The sequence below is a fragment of the Lycorma delicatula genome, chromosome 9 (assembly GCF_047948215.1).
Source record: "Lycorma delicatula isolate Av1 chromosome 9, ASM4794821v1, whole genome shotgun sequence".
NCBI classification, from domain to species: Eukaryota; Metazoa; Arthropoda; class Insecta; order Hemiptera; family Fulgoridae; genus Lycorma; species Lycorma delicatula.
This window is the reverse complement of record NC_134463.1, coordinates 113,973,682-113,992,520: the sequence shown is the minus strand read 5'-3', so window position 1 is coordinate 113,992,520 and position 18,839 is coordinate 113,973,682. Positions and strand designations below refer to the sequence as shown.

Below are 18,839 nucleotides of genomic sequence, written 5' to 3'. Positions count from 1 at the left end.
GATAATTAAATAATATGAAATTTATACATACTAAATTTAACAAAAACAACATAAAAAATGAAAAAATACAGCACAAATCAAATAAATATATTATTCAATTTTACTAAAGGGATTTAATTATTATTAACCTTTTTCAGATGGGCACCATTACAATATTACTTTTGGCAACTTTAATGAACAAGTGCTGCTAATTAGTTCCATAAGTTAATTTAGAAGAAAAATCACTATCTATTTAAAAGTTAACCTCTTATAATTTTTTATTTATAAATATTTTTTGTTGGTTTCAGGATAATATAATATGGCTTAACATAACATATTTAGGATTTCCTTTCACATTAATATTCAGAAACTTATAAACTTAATAGCAAACGTTCCCACCATAAAGTAAATTATACAGCACCTAAAAATAACAGTTAATAAACCACAATGATGGCTAGATTAAGTATAGTAGCAAGAAGGGATGAAACAACATTTAAAAAAAAATATTAACAAGAATAAATTTTTTGGTAAAGCTAGGTGGAAGAATGGTTTACAAAATAAACTGTAGCAATGGCAGATAAGAAGATGCTGTTATCCGAGGTAAAAAATTAAAAATAATGATGCATGCACTATAAAACTTTTAGGAGCAAACTAATATCATACATTAATTTGTAAATGACCAATTCGGCGACGAGCATCTACCTGATACAAATCTTCATTTGTTCATAAAATGTACAAACTAAATACTTGGCACACTATAAAATAACAAATAAACCAATATGCGTTATCAAACACTTTCTTCCTCATAAACTGCAAATAAAAATTTTCTGTTAAGACTTTAAAAAGATTACACATTATTTTTGTTTAAAAGTATATGAATTTGGGTACCAAAACAAAATAAAATTACAATAATGTGAATTACAGAATACGAAAATACAGCACCCATTCTATTAATTTAAATGTAATTATTCTCTTTAGCACATATTATGTTTCATGATGAGGCAACGATTGGTAAGTATTAACATTAATTTATAAAACATTTTTTTTTTTTTTTTTAATTGAACTTATTGTACATATATAAAGACTAAACACAGTTGACCAAAATATTTATTAAAGAAAACTTACTCTTAATCTTTGGAACACGAAATCGCAATTTTAAAACCAAAACATATTTTCATTTTTGCCACACTTCTAAAATAATACTGAGAAAAACACCCCCTACATCAATCAAAAACAAAACAGCTGATCTAAAACTTTGTTTTTGCGCGGTACATAAATTCAGTTGAATAAACAAAACGGGAATTTTTTTGCTATGAAAGTACTGTAAAGTGAAAGTATTAAGTAAACCCTCACCAGCTGATTTAGTTGTTCTATGAACGCCAGTCTAGTGGTAGCTACTAGATCGTTGTGTGAACGCTTAAGCGTGTTGTGTGGTCGGATGAATGAATGTAACTGATTCTGATTTTATATAACAAGAATTAAAATGTTAAAAGTTAACTGTATTATCCTTATGTTTTTAAAATATTTTTTAGCAGTTTTGATATTTTACAGTGTTAATGTGGATGGAGAAAGAAATAGTCTGAAATGGATGGAGAAAGAAATAGTCTGAAATTTTACCAGGAAAAGGTGAGTTTTAAATATTTCATACGCGTAAAAAGTTGTATATAATTATTACCATATCACTATAATAATACTAATAGAAATTTTTTGTCGTGTCTATTTTTTCCGTAGTTAGTTATAATTGTAGTATTAATTTTGTGATATGGCGATAAGTATTACCCTTTATGTATTTAATACTTTACTAGGTTGCATATATTTCAGTACTGCTCAAAATTATTTGAAAGTTGTATCAAACAATATTGTTTAAAAAAACAATTTTTGTATGGAAAAGATATAACCATAAATATACATGCATTTTATTTGCTGTTTAACGAATTGTGAAAATATTCCCCTGTTTAATGGTACATGTAACCAGTTAAATCATTAAGCTGGGTTTTTTGTTCTTAACTTTCCTTAAAATTATAAAGTTTGATCTGATAGAAAAACACACTAAAATTTTATTTGGCTCGCATAAAAATTTATTGAAAATTAATTTAATTTAATTTTTAAATAAATTAGTTTTTGTTGTGTGCCTTACGTTTAGTATTTTTAGCAACCATGTAGTGCTACAGTAAAATTATAGAATATCTCATTTTTGAGGAAAACAAAAAATTAAATCTTATCATAAGGAAAAAATAACTTGATCTCGTAGTTTTTCTTTTGTAGAACTTAATAAAATTTAACAGAAATGTTTTTTTTTTATATATAGTTATGTTTGTGCGAGATACATTTATTTACTTGAAACAATTTATATTCTATTATGTGGCACAATTTTTTCTATATCCATATCCATTACAGCTATATAGAATGGTTTGAATAAGTATTTGATCATTAATCATAATATTAAAGTAAATAGTACAGAATAAAAATAAACTATTTTGAAAAGTTTTCATACATTTTATATTACTGAATTAATTAAATGCTTAAATCTGTGATTTGGCTTCAGCTGATGTTGCTAGCAGTTTGCTTTTTCTTTTACTGTGTTATTATAGCACATTTTTCATGTGGTTGAAAAGTATATAAGATTTGAATGATGTCTAATCATTTAGTATATCTTTTTCTCAGTTTATGTATTTTATAATATTAAAGTGTGTTAATATAAAGCACCTTTATGTTTAAGTATAGATGATTAAGGTTGTTTGTATTAATATTGGTGGATTTGTAACTCGTTCCTGCAAGATGAAATCAGATGCTTCTGTTAACAGTAAATAAAACTGTTATTAAATGTACTTAATACTGTATTATTTTTTTTACATAATCTTGTAATAAAGTAACGTTCAATCATTAATCTACTATAATTATTTCATTTCTTTTTCAATTAAATTTAAACTAAAAATAACAAAAAAACATGATATGTAACCCAACATTTGTAGGATATAATTTCTTTAAAGATTACTTTTCTTTTGTAATATATGTATTGCAGTGAAGGGTTTGCTACAAACTCTGGGTGATCCTTCATCCAGGGAATGAAGGATTGTGTTTCAACACGAAGGGATTGTGTGTTGAACATTCAAGTTCAATACTTCTACAACCTGTTCAATTTTGAGGATAGGCAAAGATTTTACTTTGGGAAACTTACTCAAATTTCTTTGAATAGATCTTTAGTATTTGGAGGAACTCAATTTGCTGTAGCATATATTTGAGTTGATGAATGCAGAACTGGTGCCTAATTGGTGTTCCAATCATGAATAAAGATAACTTGAATTGTGTTTAAGATTGATGCTGAACATTAAAGGGCTTTGAAACACCTCTAAGATGGTTATTTTTTTATTTTATATCTCTCTGTTGTGGGTTATTCTTTTCTACCCCCTTTCCTCTTATTTTTTTTTTATTCCTTTTTCACTGGTGTTCTGTGAGTTTAGGCTAGACCCTAATCAGTGTGTATCTAAAGATGTAAGATTGTAAAGTTCTGATGATTGTGTTTATTAGCTATTGGTAGCTACAAGGATACCCTAATCTGTGACTGAGGTGTTTATTGGGGTAAATTGGGTCTTGTATTCTTTCTGAAATGTACAAGTCTCAGTAGTGCTTCATTACAGCTGTGATTATCATTGCAGTTCAAAACAGTTTTTTAATATCTATTGGCTATATTAATTCAATATATTCGTTAATAATTAATTTTATGTTTTTTTTATTTTTATAGTTTTTTCATCGGCCAAAGATATTGTCCAAAGAAAAAATGTTAGATATATCCGAATTATCTGATGAAAACAGATTTCAGAATATTTTAAGCAATATTCTTGTACCAAGAATTGTTGGAACTGCACAGCATGAAGCGGTGAAGGAAGTAAGTGTAACTGTTTAATTTCTTTCCCATTTATTTTCTATGTAAGTTTTTATTATTGCCATAAATTACCTAAAAAATGAAATAGGTAGAATGAAACTAATTATTTTTTTAAATAATGGAAGTCATTTTATTATTTTCTTACAAATAAGCCATTTAAATGTGTTAATAAAAGTTTTAACTCAACACAATTTTCATTTTAAACATGTATAAAATTAATGCATAAACATTATATTGCATGTAAACTGAAGTATAGGAATAAGTACACAGTATGTGACTGAAATAATAATTTAACTTGCTTCTGAATAAATTAATGGTTTAGAACTTCCTTTCATAAGCAGAAATACAAGACAAGTATGTCTTGGCATCGAAATATAATTTCTATTTTATTAGTTGCCCTGGTCTGTTTTGTGGCCACCACTTATTATTTGGAGCTAATTAACATCCCATCCCCGTAGGGGAAGGCACCTGCTTTGTGATGCTTCTGTTCGCCACCCCCCCACTTCCGATGGGCTTTAATGGAAGTGGTCTTTCGTCCTCCAACTTCTTACATCTCATAGTAATAAGTTAGGCCTTGTTGGGGTGCCGCTGATGTAAATGCCTCGGTAGACATTTTCATCAGTGTTTTATAAACTCAGCTTTTGCCTTTGCTGCAGGCCTCATCCAGACATCTTGAATGTCCTACATTGTTTCCCTTTTAACTAGCTGACCAAGATCGTGGAAACACAAATCCCATGCCTAGTTCTACATTTTATAGAGCCAATTCATATGTAAATGTCTCATAAATTTGAGGAAAATGAATAATAAAATACCACCAAAAATGTTGTTTGCAACATTGAAATATATTCCAGGTTCCCTTAAAGAACTCAACTTCAGTTCATACTCCTGATTTGGTTTCATTATGGACTCCGGTCTGGTCTACCAGGGAAAGGTGGACAGACCTCCTACTCCCACTCAGCTCCATCGCAGAGTCTCGCGTGACATTTACTTTCACTTATAACCATCATCGAGATGCCGCTACAACCCACGACTGCATGGGAATCCATGCCCTCGGCGGTGCTGTCACCATCCTGCCGACAGTAATGCTTGCTCATTCTAGAACTGTCCTCATCAAAATGATGCTACACCTCACAGCTGCATGGTTTAATTTAAATTACAACTATGTTTAAAATAGTTAAAAGTTGTAGTTTTAAGTTGAATGGAATTAAATGTTTTTATCTATGCAGGCTTTTTATCTATAGCCAAACAGAGGTTACTTTCTGAACCGGCCTCATATCATGTGAAAGATATGTTAATTGTAATCATGTTGTACAAAAAAATAGTTTGTACTGTAAAATTTATTTTATTTGGATGATATCATTCTTGCTGGGGGCAGATCACATGCACGGACCTCATATGTAAATGACTTATGAATGATCAAAATGATTACGTAGTGTTATTTAACCGTCAGGTTCATTCAAAATAGCATGTTGGATACTGTTCATAATAATTTTTTTTTTTGACCATGTACTCTATTCTAATGGATTAAGCATGATTATATAATTATTATCACCGTTTTTTATTCATTAATTACAGTGTTATAAATTAAGTTCACAGAATGAAACAAGAAAATATAAGGTTGTAAAAACATACTAAGTATAAATAAAAGATTGTAAAAAGCCACTTATAAATTTATGATTTTATTAAATCTATTACTCTTAAGATTAATAGTCCGTAAATATTTTCCTGCATTAACATTAGCCGTCGTTTAAAAAAACTTCTGTGTAACGTTTTAAATCAGAAGGAAGAAGTAGATAATACATGTAAATTACTTATTTAGCAGCGATAAAATCCCATCCAAAAAAAATTGTAAGAAAATTTATTTGTTTATTTTTATTATTTGAAATGATTTCTTTAATGTATTATTAGAATGTATGCACAGGATTTATAAAAATTAATAAATTATATTTTTTATACTATATTAAACATTTGCCATATCATCAGTATTGTAAATTAGTACTGCTTATCAACTTCCACGTAAAGTAATAGAATTTCTACCTTTCACCCTGGAGGTTTTGGGTTTGATTATAATTATTGGTCAGGTTTGGCTTTTTCTGCACACAAAAAATTCAGTTTTCTTCATTAAAATTTTTTTTTATGTTTAACAGTCAAATCTTAATATATCCTGTTTGATTTAAGAAACTGCATCGAATCCTATTATAAATTATGTAATAGTTATTTAAAAATTAAATTATAAAAATTATTTTTTTTTTTGTTGAATGAAATATAGGTCAATAATTTTATGAAGACTGAATTTGGAATAGATTTTAAAATTCAAAGATTTTAAAGAGAATATATGAAAATTACTGCCCTTATTATCAAATAATAAGTTTGATTTAATAATAATTATTATTATTATTTGCTGATCTGAACAAATTGTTTTTATCCTTTTTGTTAATATATTTGTTAAATATTATGTTTGATGTAAAATTATTAAGAAAAAAATTTAAAAAAAATTGTTCTCATAAAATTAATATATAAAGCGTACTGTAAAATAATACAAAGATACTGATACTGATCTTTGTATTATTTTACAGTAATTACTGATTGAAGATTTGTTACCGTATGATTGGTTATTGAAAGTTTAACATAGGAGTGCTTTTTTTATAAATTAACATTGTGTTTATGAATTATTTTAAGGACAAATAGGTGTTAATTTTTTTGGACTAGTTTATGTTTTATTTATCTGTTTGTCACAGTTAATAGTTAGGAATGGTTCTAATCGTTTTAATACCCAAAAAAATAAAAACAGGCGAATTTGAATAAATTGTGAACCTCCCGTTTTATAATAAAGAAACTAATACTTCATTATAACTTTGTAGTATTTTTTTTCATTGTGGTTCCTCTGTTAATTTATTTATCGTACAATTTTATTTGCAGCCTTAATTTATTCCCTTTTTATTTTTATTAGTTTTTCATACAGTCTATGAATATTTTTTCTGCTGCACTTACTCATTTTGCTTCGCTGTTTCTCGAATTTTTTAAATAAAATTTACTGATATAAAAAGGAAGTTTTTGTACATTTTACAAAAAATAAAGATTTGACAAATAATTTAAGGTTAGACAACTAAAAATAGATATTATGTTATTGTATATATATATATATATATATATACAATAATGTTATTGTGTATATATATATATATATATATATATATATATATATATATATATATATATATATATATATATATATATATATATATACATATATATACAATAACATTATTGTATATATATATATATATATATATACGCAATAACACACACACAATTAAAATGACTAACAACAACAAGCTAAGCCGGATACTAAAGTTCTGTCCGAAGGAACATGAATAAAGGTGACCTTGAAGAAGGCGGTTACGATTTTCCACCATTGTAATCGATCGGTGATAAAATTACGTTACGTATGGCGCGAATCCGTTATAAGCATTTAGCGTTCCATATTTCAGATCGGTAACTTTTTTTGATGAAATGTGATTAATAGATATTACTTTTCGGTTGAAACAATAATCAGATGTAAATATATCTCGTATTAAATAAATAATAAAATGAAATATAAATTTTACTGAATTGATATTCGTTATCCTATTGAAAGAATTTATAACGCGTAATTATTCAAATTTGAAACGATAAAGTTATTAATCTCGTGAATTATGATCGTTTTGAGTAAGACCTTCAGCCCACCGGGTTGGTTTAGTGGTGAAACTCATCATCGCAAATCTGATTTCGAAGTCTGGAGTTCTAAGGTTCAAATCCTAGTAAAGGCGGTTACTTTTATACGAATGTGAATACTAGGTGTTCTTTGGTGGTTGGGTTTCAATTAACCGCACATCTCAGAAACGATCGACCTTAGACTGTGCAAGACTACAGTAAATTTACATTCATTCATTCATTCTCTGTCTGATGATGTATTACATTACGGTGGTTCACAACGGCTAAACAGAAAAAGAGAGGTAAGGCTTTCGGAATCACAAGCTGTAAAAACAAGCTCTTCGGATTTAACTTATAAACTCTCTCTCATAAAGCGTCTAAAATACTTTTAAAGATATAATTAATCTGTAGCGTTTTGTCGCATGTAATGTGTAACGTCTGAATGTTTCGTAGGCGATATATTCTCGTTCGACGATCAAATCGATTTCGTTGATTATTACAGAATCAAACTACAATGTTTCCTGTTGAATCTTCATAATAAAACGTTATGCGTGTGATGATTATTATTAAATATCTATTGTACCGTCTTATATTCCCGCCTGAAATATAATATAATCTCGTGATGGAATCATATAAAAAAGACGAGTTTTGTAGGTACAAGAAAGAGGCGGTTACATTTCATCGGCCGTCACCATAAATCCGAATAGCGTAGACCCGTGTTTAAGTAATTAGAAATTTCAATATAATTTATTTGGGTACTTACGTATTAACGCCACCGCAGCTAGTCAATCGATTTCGGTGGAAAATGAACAGACCCTTTATTAATTTTAATAAATGGTTATTTATATTTATTTATTTTATAAATATAATTTAAAGAAACTTAACCTACGCTCGCTAACCTTGACTAATTAACACCGTAATTTTTTGAGTATTTATTTTATAAATTCAGTAATTATTGCAATTATTTATTATCTAAATAATCAAAACACTCCTGTTAATTAGTCAAGGTTAGCGAGCGTAGTTAAGTTTGGTTAAATTATATTTATAAAATAAATAACCATTTATTAAAATTAATAAAGAGACTGTTCATTTTCCACCGAAATCCGATTGACTACTTTGTTTTTAAATAAAGCTGTAGCTGCGGTGGCGTTAATACGTAAGTACCTTTATTTGAAATGAATTGGAAGATTTTCATGTACAGAAGTAATATTACTAAATTAGTGAATTTATAAATACGAGTAATAAGAATTATTTTAAATTAAGAACCTGAATTTTCTGCATCCCGTTCATGTAACAAGTAACGTGTGCTCCAGTAGCTTCCATTATGTATGTATGTGTGTGTATATATATATATAAATATATGTATGTGTATATATATATATATATATATATATATATATATATATATATATATATATATATATATATATATATATATATATATATATATATATATAGGTGTGATACTCAAGTTATGTTTTTAAAAAATGAACTTTATTTATTACAATTAGTATACATGAAATCGTAAAACATCATTATGCGTACATGCTAATGTGTTATAAAATAGGACTACATAATATTGAACGAGTCTAATAATACATGTTAACTGTATGATTCTTGATTGAGACTCTAATAGGACGATGTTCGTCGAACGAGTCCAGGACTGAGACAGAATAATTGTTCTTACAATTAGAATAAAGAAACATAGGTTGCAGCTGCATTACATTCTTCCTCACGGTGGCTTTTCCTGGAAATTAGGGATAGGCAACACACATGGCTTTTGGAATGCAATATGTCAGGATTTTACTGTAACATATCTCCTCCATTCCCAAGTAAACCATCTGGGGGTGTTTCAACAGACACAGGTGTTTTCCTAAATATTTTAATTTTGCAATAAAATAATAACCGTTACAATCAATATACAATATAATATTATGTTTCACAGTGATATAACACCTGTAATAGTATTATTTTTCCTGAGCATTAACAAATTATTATATTTATTTTTTCTAATTCCAAACTATTTAGATTAATCGATAAGCCTGAATGCTGCACCATTTCCATATTCAGTTCATTTACATCAATAAAATATTTATCATATATTACTATTACTTTAAACTTTATGACTAATAAATATTTTATTTTAACATATAATTGCTGGATTTTAAATTATGTATATAGTTGTGTGTGTATTATTCTATTTCATTGTACATATGTTGTAATATAATCTTACTATTTTTTTCTGTCATGTATTCTGATATACTGTACAGTTCCACAAGTGTTTAAGAAATTAAAAAAAAAAAAAGATTAATTATTATTAATGTTATTATAGTGTGGAATAGTACACAAGTTTTTGCCTCTGATCTGGTTGAGGGTGTTCAGAATAGGTTCTTGAACTGGATGCGTTTTAAGTTTGGAGATTGTTTTGTTGGCGCTAGTAGAGAGGATATGTTGAGGCGATTAGACCTTTCCAGGTTATCTGATAGAAGAACGTACTTTGACTTGGTTTTCTTTTATAAAGCTCTGCACAATAAACTTCTGATGCGTTACCATGTTGTCTTGCGGAACCAGGCCAGGTCAGTGAGGTCTTTTAGGCAAATTGTGATGCCAGTTGGTTCCACCGTGTCTCCGATTGAGCGGTGTACCAGTGTTGCAGTGGAGTACCAGGATAAGCTAAGCTTTTGGGAAGATGAGACAACCTTCATTAAAAATTTGAGAGGGTTACGTGGCGATGTATTATTGTCCTTGGTGTAATAAATTATTAATATTATTATTATTTATAAATTATTATTATTAATATAATATTAATATTATATTATATTATTAATATAATAATTATTTATTATTTCTCATACAATATTAATTTTTTTTTTATATATTCCATAATAAATATTATTTTCACACAACATTATTAAATTATTTCTAATAAATTACTTCATAATTATATTTTATAAATTTTTAAGTTTGAGTTAAATTGTTTCATTTTAATCTGTTCTTGTAATAATAATTCATTTAATAATATATTTTACATTTAAATCATTTAATATATGTGTTCTGGTTCAAATTTAATATCACTACTAATTACATCTATTTTCATTTACAAATAATATATAATATTTTAAACAATACTTACAGTATTTCTTTATAATGATACATAATACATATTATTTTAAAACACTGTAAAATATTTAAAATAATTCACGTGATAATCAACATATTATTAAAACTGATTTTATCAAAACATATTTTATTATGTATATCATTTTACTAAAATGTGAAATCAATTAGTTCATAGTTATTTATTTATTTCATTAACATTACTTGTATCAGTATTAACTTTGTTACTATTTATTATTTGGCAACCGTATTATTTTGCTTATTTTTTATTTCTTTTAATATTATTTCATCATTAGCATCCATATTCCTGTAGTAATTTTTATAATTGAACCTAAGCCATTTATTATACCACATTTTCTACCCGAGTTATTATTACTACTACCACTTAACAATATTATATCTTATATTCACTTATTACTAATGTCTATTACATCTTATTACATTTCTCTGTTATTAGCATTATACAATTCATTGCTACTTAATATTTTAATACAAGTTCATATGCATCATTTTAATTCATTCACGTAAATATTGTTTCAATTCTATATTATAAAACAACTTATTTTTAACATAACACAATACAAAATTATGATATGCATTCTGCTCTAGGAATGGGAAGGATCAGCGACAGGATTTAAGTAAGGATTATACTTTTACCCTTTTCTTTATTTTATTTTTACTTTGTTTCTGGATCTTTTTAATGTATACTTCTTACGGTTTTAATTATATATTTAATTTTATTTTAATAGCATATCAGTTGAAATACCTCTTCCATAACACTACTAATTAAATAATTATTTTAGGTATTCCTTTTTATTTAAATTATTTAATGCGGCAATTAAGTTTATAACTCCATCAAAAAATAGTATTACTATTAAATTACTAAATATAATTATTTCATTTCAAACATGTTTCGCATTTATTAATATAATTCCGTGCCACTTACAGTTTCTTGTATTCCACAGTGATTTGTTTTTCTTACGTGATAATTATTTATTTATTTTTTTGTCATTCATCATAATTAATAATATCTAATAATTTATGATTACATTTAAATAGTTGTAGTTGGCTACCTTAAAATATTTTACTAACATATTAAATTATATTTAACTGTGGATTTAATTTTATTTCTATCACATGTACACATTTACTTGCTGTACTTTACTGCACTAGTTTCTCTTTTAATATCATATACTTATCTCATAATACGTGCAGCTATCTATTTTCTTAGATAGTTGGCTTCTGGAGCTAGGCTCCTATTTGACTTACATACATTTTTATTCATAAAAATATTTTTACTATTCAATAATATGTCACTTACTATAACAATATTATTTTCAACCGAAATATCATTCACAAAATTATCTTCGAAATACAATCTATGTTTTATATTAGATATCAAAATTAATTATATTATTAACAAATTATTTTCAGATAATTATTGTATTTTAACTTCCTTTTTTGTACACTATTTCATAATCATATTTATTGGTTTTGAATGCCAGTTATATTATCCTTTTCTAAATTAAAAAGCTTACCCTCCAGGTTGGTCTAGTGGTAAATGCGTCTTCCCAAATCAACTGATTTGGAAGACGAGAATTCCAGCGTTCAAGTCCTAGTAAAGGCAGTTACTTTTATACGGATTTGAATACTAGATCATGGATATCGGGTGGTTAGGTTTCAATTAACCACACATCTTAGGAATTGTCGAACTGAGACTGTACAAGACTACACTTCATTTACACTCATACATATCATGTTCATTCATCCTCTGAAGTAACACCTGAACGATAATTCCTGAAGGCTAAACAGGAAAAAGAAAGAAATTAAAAATGCTAAATTAAATGTTGTATGATATTTACGTTTCAATAAATCTGTATATTATAGTACCGGTTCAATAAGTAAAATTTTACATAATTTACAATATTTAAATCATTTAAATATTTACTGTATTCTATGGTTTATTTCATCTTGACTTAATATTTGTGACGTGACTTAATATTTGTCATATAGCTGTGAAATCATCTCCTACTTACATATTTTTATTCATCCTTCTAACACAAGTTAAATTACAACATAAAAAATAAATTACACTTCATAATACAGAAATGAATTCTTCTACGTATATTTTATTTTAACATTTATTTTTATTTTATTCAAATAATTATTTTGTTTCTATATGTACAAATTCCCCATAACATAATCCTTTTAGTTAAGTAATCTTTAAAAAAAATATTTATAAAAATTCAATAATCAGTAATACTTCACATTAAGAGGAACTATGTTTATTCAAAATTAATAATTATCATTGGTTTAAATTAATATATTTTCTTCATAATTTAAAGCATTTAAAAAAAAATTAAGATTCAAATACAGAGATAGAAGAACAATTGCTAGTATTTACAGGAACCAAACAGCTACAGTAATAATTGGAGAACATAAGAAAGGGAGTCCGACAAGGATGTTCCCTATCCCCGTTACTTTTTAATCTTTACATAGAACTAGCAGTTAATGATGTTAAAGAACAATTTAGATTCGGAGTAACAGTACAAGGAGAAAAGATAAAGATGCTACGATTTGCTGATGATATAGTAATTCTGGCTGAGAGTAAAAGGGATTTAGAAGAAACAATGAATAGCATGAATGAAGTTCTACGCAAGAACTACCGCATGAAAATAAACAACAAAACGAAAGTAATGAAATGTAGTAGAAATAACGAAGATGGACCACCGAATGTAAAAGTAGGAGGAGAAAATATTATGGAGGCAGAGGAATTTTGTTATTTGGCAAGTAGAATTACTAATGGACGAAGCAGGAGCGATATAAAATGCCGAACACCACAGGCGAAACGAGCCTTCAGTCAGAAATATAATTTTTTTACATCAATAATTAACTTAAATGTCAGGAAAAGATGGTTAAAAATATATGTTTGGAGTGTTGCTTTATATGGAAGTGAAACTTGGACGATCGGAGTACTTGAGAAGAAAATATTAGAAGCTTTTGAAATGCGGTGCTGTAGGAGAATGTTAAAAATCAGATGGTTGGATAAAGTGACAAACGAAGAGGTGTTGCGGCAAATAGATGAAGAAAGAAGAATTTGGAAAAATATAGCTAAAAGAAGGGACAGATTTATAGACCACATATTAAGGCATCCTGGAATAGTCGCTTTAATATTGGAGGGACAGGTAAGAAAAAGTTGTGTAGGCAGGCCACGTTTGGAATATGTAAAACAAATTTTTAGGGATGTAGGATGTACAGGGTATACTGAAATGAAACGACTAGCACTAGATAGGGAATCTTGGAGAGCTGCATGAAACCAGTCAAATGACAGAAGACAAAAAAAATTATTTTTATCCATACAATAATTGTCTTTAAAAATTCATTAATCACTAATAACTCTTTGTAATTATTTTATATTCAAATTTTCTTTAATTCGTTAACCGATTATTTTATTTCCTTACCGGTCCAATATCTGACGTTTATTTATTTTAATTTATTTCTTTCTCTTCCTCCAATTCTTTTGATTGGTCCTAACATCTAACATATTCAAACTTATTACTAACACTTTCTTTATGTTTATTTATAATAATATTATTTTTATCGCTGGTATTTTTCTTAATTTTCCTCGTTTTGAGCAACCTAAATTTATTCATAATATTGTTACTTTTATTTTTCCTAATATCGTATTTATTTGGCAACATTTTATTATCATTAACTCTATAATTCCTTTTACTGTAATTATAAGTTTTATTATTATCTTCTTCATTAATAATATTCGACGACATACACTTATTATTCATGCATTTCTTAATATTCTTCTTATTATATTTAATATCTTCGTTATTAACATCATTACTTTCATTGTCAATATTAAATAATCTTATTATACTTATTACCGTAATCAATATCATAATCATTAATTATTATTTCATTAACTTCAATATTATTCGGCAACTAAATACTAATATTATCTATCGTCATTCCATTAACTTCTCTTCATTTTAACATTATCTTCATTATTTCTCTTATTTTCTATATTTTTCAGAAACATCTTACTATTATTATTTATAATATCATTATTCTCATCGGTAATATCTTTATTAACTTCGCTTATTTTGGGCATTGTTTTCCTATTACTTATATCATATTTCTTTCTAACACTTCTATTATTTTTTTTTAATATAATCTCATCGGGTTTCGGCAACTTTTTAATAATATCCTCAGTAATTATTTTACAAACGTCATTATTTATTTCAGTACTATCTTTATTGTTATTTGGCAATAAATTACTATTATTAATTCCATTTATCACATTACTCGTATTATTACCGCTATATATTTCTTCACTAATATATTTATTGTCGGCAACATTTCAATATTATTTATTTTATTTCCTTTCCTATTTTTATATCTTGTTTTATATATAACGTAATTTTTGTTAATAAATTTATTAACATTTGGTAGCCCGTTTTTAATATCTGAATTATTTCGCTTAATATATTTGTCAAATTTAATATTACTACATTTATTATTAACATTATCATTATATTCCCTTTCCTTCTTTATTACTCTTATAATTATTGCTCTGCAATTATATACATTTTTCATTATTATTATGATTATTTATACCTACGGAAATTTTAATATTACGTGCTTCTATTACTTGCACGTAATAATATTACGTGCTTTTTTCTTATGTATATTTTTACTATTAACAGTTGTGTGTTATTGTCTTCCCTTTATTATTTGTATCAGAATCTTAATTCTGACTTTTAATTTAAAATTATTTTTTTTTATCCTGTATTCATTATTTTTTATATCATTATTAAAATTATTTTTCGTTCTCTTAGCGGCCCTTTTTTTCCTTTTACGCTTAATTTATTTTTACTGTCATTTGTCTTTGTGTTATTATTAGTATTGTATACGATACATTGACCGGTGATAATCATTTATTGATTCAGAATCGTGCATTGATTTTAATCATTTTAAAGTAGGGACTTTTCCTGTAATAAAATTTGTATTTATTGATTTGTTCCGAGGCTCGTATCCCATAAAGTAAGATCGGTAAAAAATTCGTTATTTAACGCATTATTTTCGTCCTCTAAATTAAATTCACTTGAAGATCAATATTATCTGTTAGATAAACGGAATGCGAGACCGTTTCTTCGTCTGATTCATTACCTATACATAATTAATTATTTTCATCTTCAAAACTGTGGAAAAAATAACTAATCTCAAAATCTCCTAAAATAGTTTCATTTGGCAAATTAAAATTTTCTACTGCGTTGTCTTCATCTTCAACATTATCGGAATTAATTATAATTACTTTTTCGAAAATACTTTTCCTAGCGTCTAACGATTTTTTTTCCTAATTTTCTTGGCTGGTACCTGATTTAAATTTACTTTTCTGTTAATTTTTTTTATTTTTATTATATTTGTTATTATTTCCTAATTTAATTTTACCCATTTTTTTAGTAATATTATCGTAAGGTTTTTTTAATTTTTCGTTTCTGGGTCTATTACTCGCCAGTTGGTATAGGTTTAGGCGTTTATTCAGAGGTTTTACCGAATTTCTTGTGTTAATGCTCATTGGTATTTCTTGTGTTCGTTTAAATGGTGGTCGTTGAATGGGATTTTGGAAAGGAGGTTTTCGGTAATAATTCGAATTTTTTATCGGTTATAAGGTTATCTATTAAAAGATGTTCTTTGGAAGCTCGGAGTTTTAGAGATTAGTTTTGGTAATAACAAGGATATCTTGGTGTTTGGTGTCTATAAGTATTTGGAATTCTAGTTGAAGCAGCTTTCTTTACAATTCGATTACTATTTTTTTTTCCTGAATTTTTATGGGCATCGACTGCTAAGGTCATTAGCCCTCGTCACATTCTTTAAAAGAAATTATTATCTCCATCAGGATCGTCATATGTAAGGGTGTAAAGGGCCCTTACATTTTATTTAAAAAAACACAAACTTCACAATATACACTAAGATATAAAAGACAGGACAATCACAAACACTTACGGGGTGTAAAGGGCCCCGATATTAAAATTTGAGATAAGGTTCTCAAAAGACCATGAAATTAAAATTTCAACTTATCAATACCATTTCTTTCTTTATATATATATAAAACTACCGCTTAGAGATTCTTTTTCACAGCTTTAAACTTTCATTTTATAGACTTTTAAGAAGTCCACTGGCGTGTAAAAATGCAACTATAGTTTCTTCATTTCCATTATCGAGATCAGCACAAATATTATTTGTAAGACGGAACCTCTTTCTCAGGTCCTCATATATGGTACACTCTTCTATTAGATGCTTGATTGTCAGTGTTTTATTACAAACACCGCGCATTGGTCTCACTTCGCCGGTTAACAGATATAAATTTGTTAATCGCGAGTGACCGATTCTAAGTCTGGTCACCGCTACTTGTTCACGGCGAGTCAACTTAAAGTCGCTTTTCCATTTATAAGGAGAAGTTTTTACTGAGTTTAATTTTGTATTTAAACTCCTCCATTCAGGATTCCACTTGTTTTTTACTATGTTTGTTAGACGGTTTTTAACATCTGCCACTCTCACAAGAAATGCATCCAAATCATCGCAGACTGTTGCCTTTCTGGCAGCTTCGTCTGCGATTTCATTACCTGTAATACCAGCATGCCCCGGAGTCCATACAAATACGCATCGCTGTCCTCGTTGATTTAGAACGTATAAAATTGACAGGATGTTTGCAATTAGGACATCCTTAATGTTCTTGTTCCGAATTGCGACAAGTGCACTTAAAGAATCGGAACATATTAGCACTCCCTCTTCGCAATAGTGTTCAGTGTAGCGAAGAGCTTGCTGAATTGCAGTGAGTTCTGCCGTGTAGACCGCATCTGGCCACATCTGGCAGTTTCCAAAAGTGGGATTCTCCATTTACATATATTGAGCATCCAACACCATGTTCGGTTTTAGAACCGTCAGTATAAATTCTAATATGTTCTTCGTATCTACTGATGGTTGCCAAAAATTCCTGCTGGATGATCACTGCTGGTTTCTTTTTTATTTCTCCTTGAGAGAGATCCAACCTTGTATTTACCGCTGGCAAGAGCCATGGCGGTATTTCTCTAGTAGAAATTGCCAATGTATCTGGAATGGCAATTTCGTATTTACTTCTTAATTCGTGGTACCTAATTCCGGCTGGTCTGGAATAGGTAGCACGACGTTCGTATAATGCAGCCATAGGATGGTTGTTGAAAAGTTTTATTATTTATATGGGCAGGATAAGCCCATAATTTGCTGCGTATCTTAGTAAAAGGATCTCTCTTCTATATTGTAGTGGCATTATTCCGGCTTCGGACATCTGACTAGCCGCCGGACTTGTGCGGAAAGCGCCTGTTGCATATCTTATTCCGCTATTATGAACTACGTCTAACTTTTTTTAATGCGACTTTCTAGCGGATGAATATACGATACATCCGTAGTCTAGTTTAGATTGAACCAATGCTTTATACAATCTCAATAATGTCTCTTTGTCTGAGCCCCAATTTAAGTTCGATAAACATTTTATAATGTTTAGGGCTCTTTTGCATCTATCACTCAAGTCCTGTATATGTAATCCCCATGTAAGGGATTTATCCAATACTAGTCCTAAATATGTTACGTTGTCTTTATATTGTATTGGATTATCATCAATTGTCAACGCAGGACTTTGATGAGGAATTCTCTTCCTACAAAAGTGTACACAGCACGTTTATTCTGGTGAGAATTGGAATCCGTTATTCCTTGCAACTTCATTTAGAGCATTGATCGCTCGTTGCAATTTGTACTTCACCATAGCAGTCTTGTTGCTGGCATACACAATTGCCAAATCATCAACATAGACGCTTTTGCTGATTTCTACTGGAATGGCTAATATCAATTTATTAATGGCGATGGTAAACAACGTATCGCTCAACGGCGAACCTTGTGGTATGCCATTTTCCAAATTTCTTACAGATGAATATTCGCTATTGACTCGTACTTGGAAAGTACGGTCATTCATATAGTTGCTCAGTAAGACTGGCAGGTTGCCACGAATGCCCCATTCATGTATCTGGAGCATTATACCATGACGCCAGGTCACATCGAAAGCCTTCTGAAGATCAAAGAAGACTCCGACACAATGTTTCCTTGTAATGAAGCTGTTATA

General features: G+C 28.3%; 1 protein-coding gene across 2 annotated transcripts in view; it reads left to right on the top strand.

Moving 5' to 3' along the window:
- Positions 1-1,570: 1,570 nt before the first annotated feature.
- LOC142329757 (glutaminyl-peptide cyclotransferase-like) overlaps positions 1,571-18,839 on the top strand; it is an 84,982-nt gene continuing 67,713 nt past the window's right edge. For both annotated transcript variants that reach the window (XM_075374514.1, XM_075374512.1), the window contains exons 1-2: positions 1,571-1,605; positions 3,722-3,865. In XM_075374514.1, coding sequence (XP_075230629.1) covers positions 3,758-3,865 — 108 coding nt within the window. In that variant the 5' untranslated portion in view covers positions 1,571-1,605; positions 3,722-3,757. The remainder of the gene's footprint in view (positions 1,606-3,721; positions 3,866-18,839) is intronic.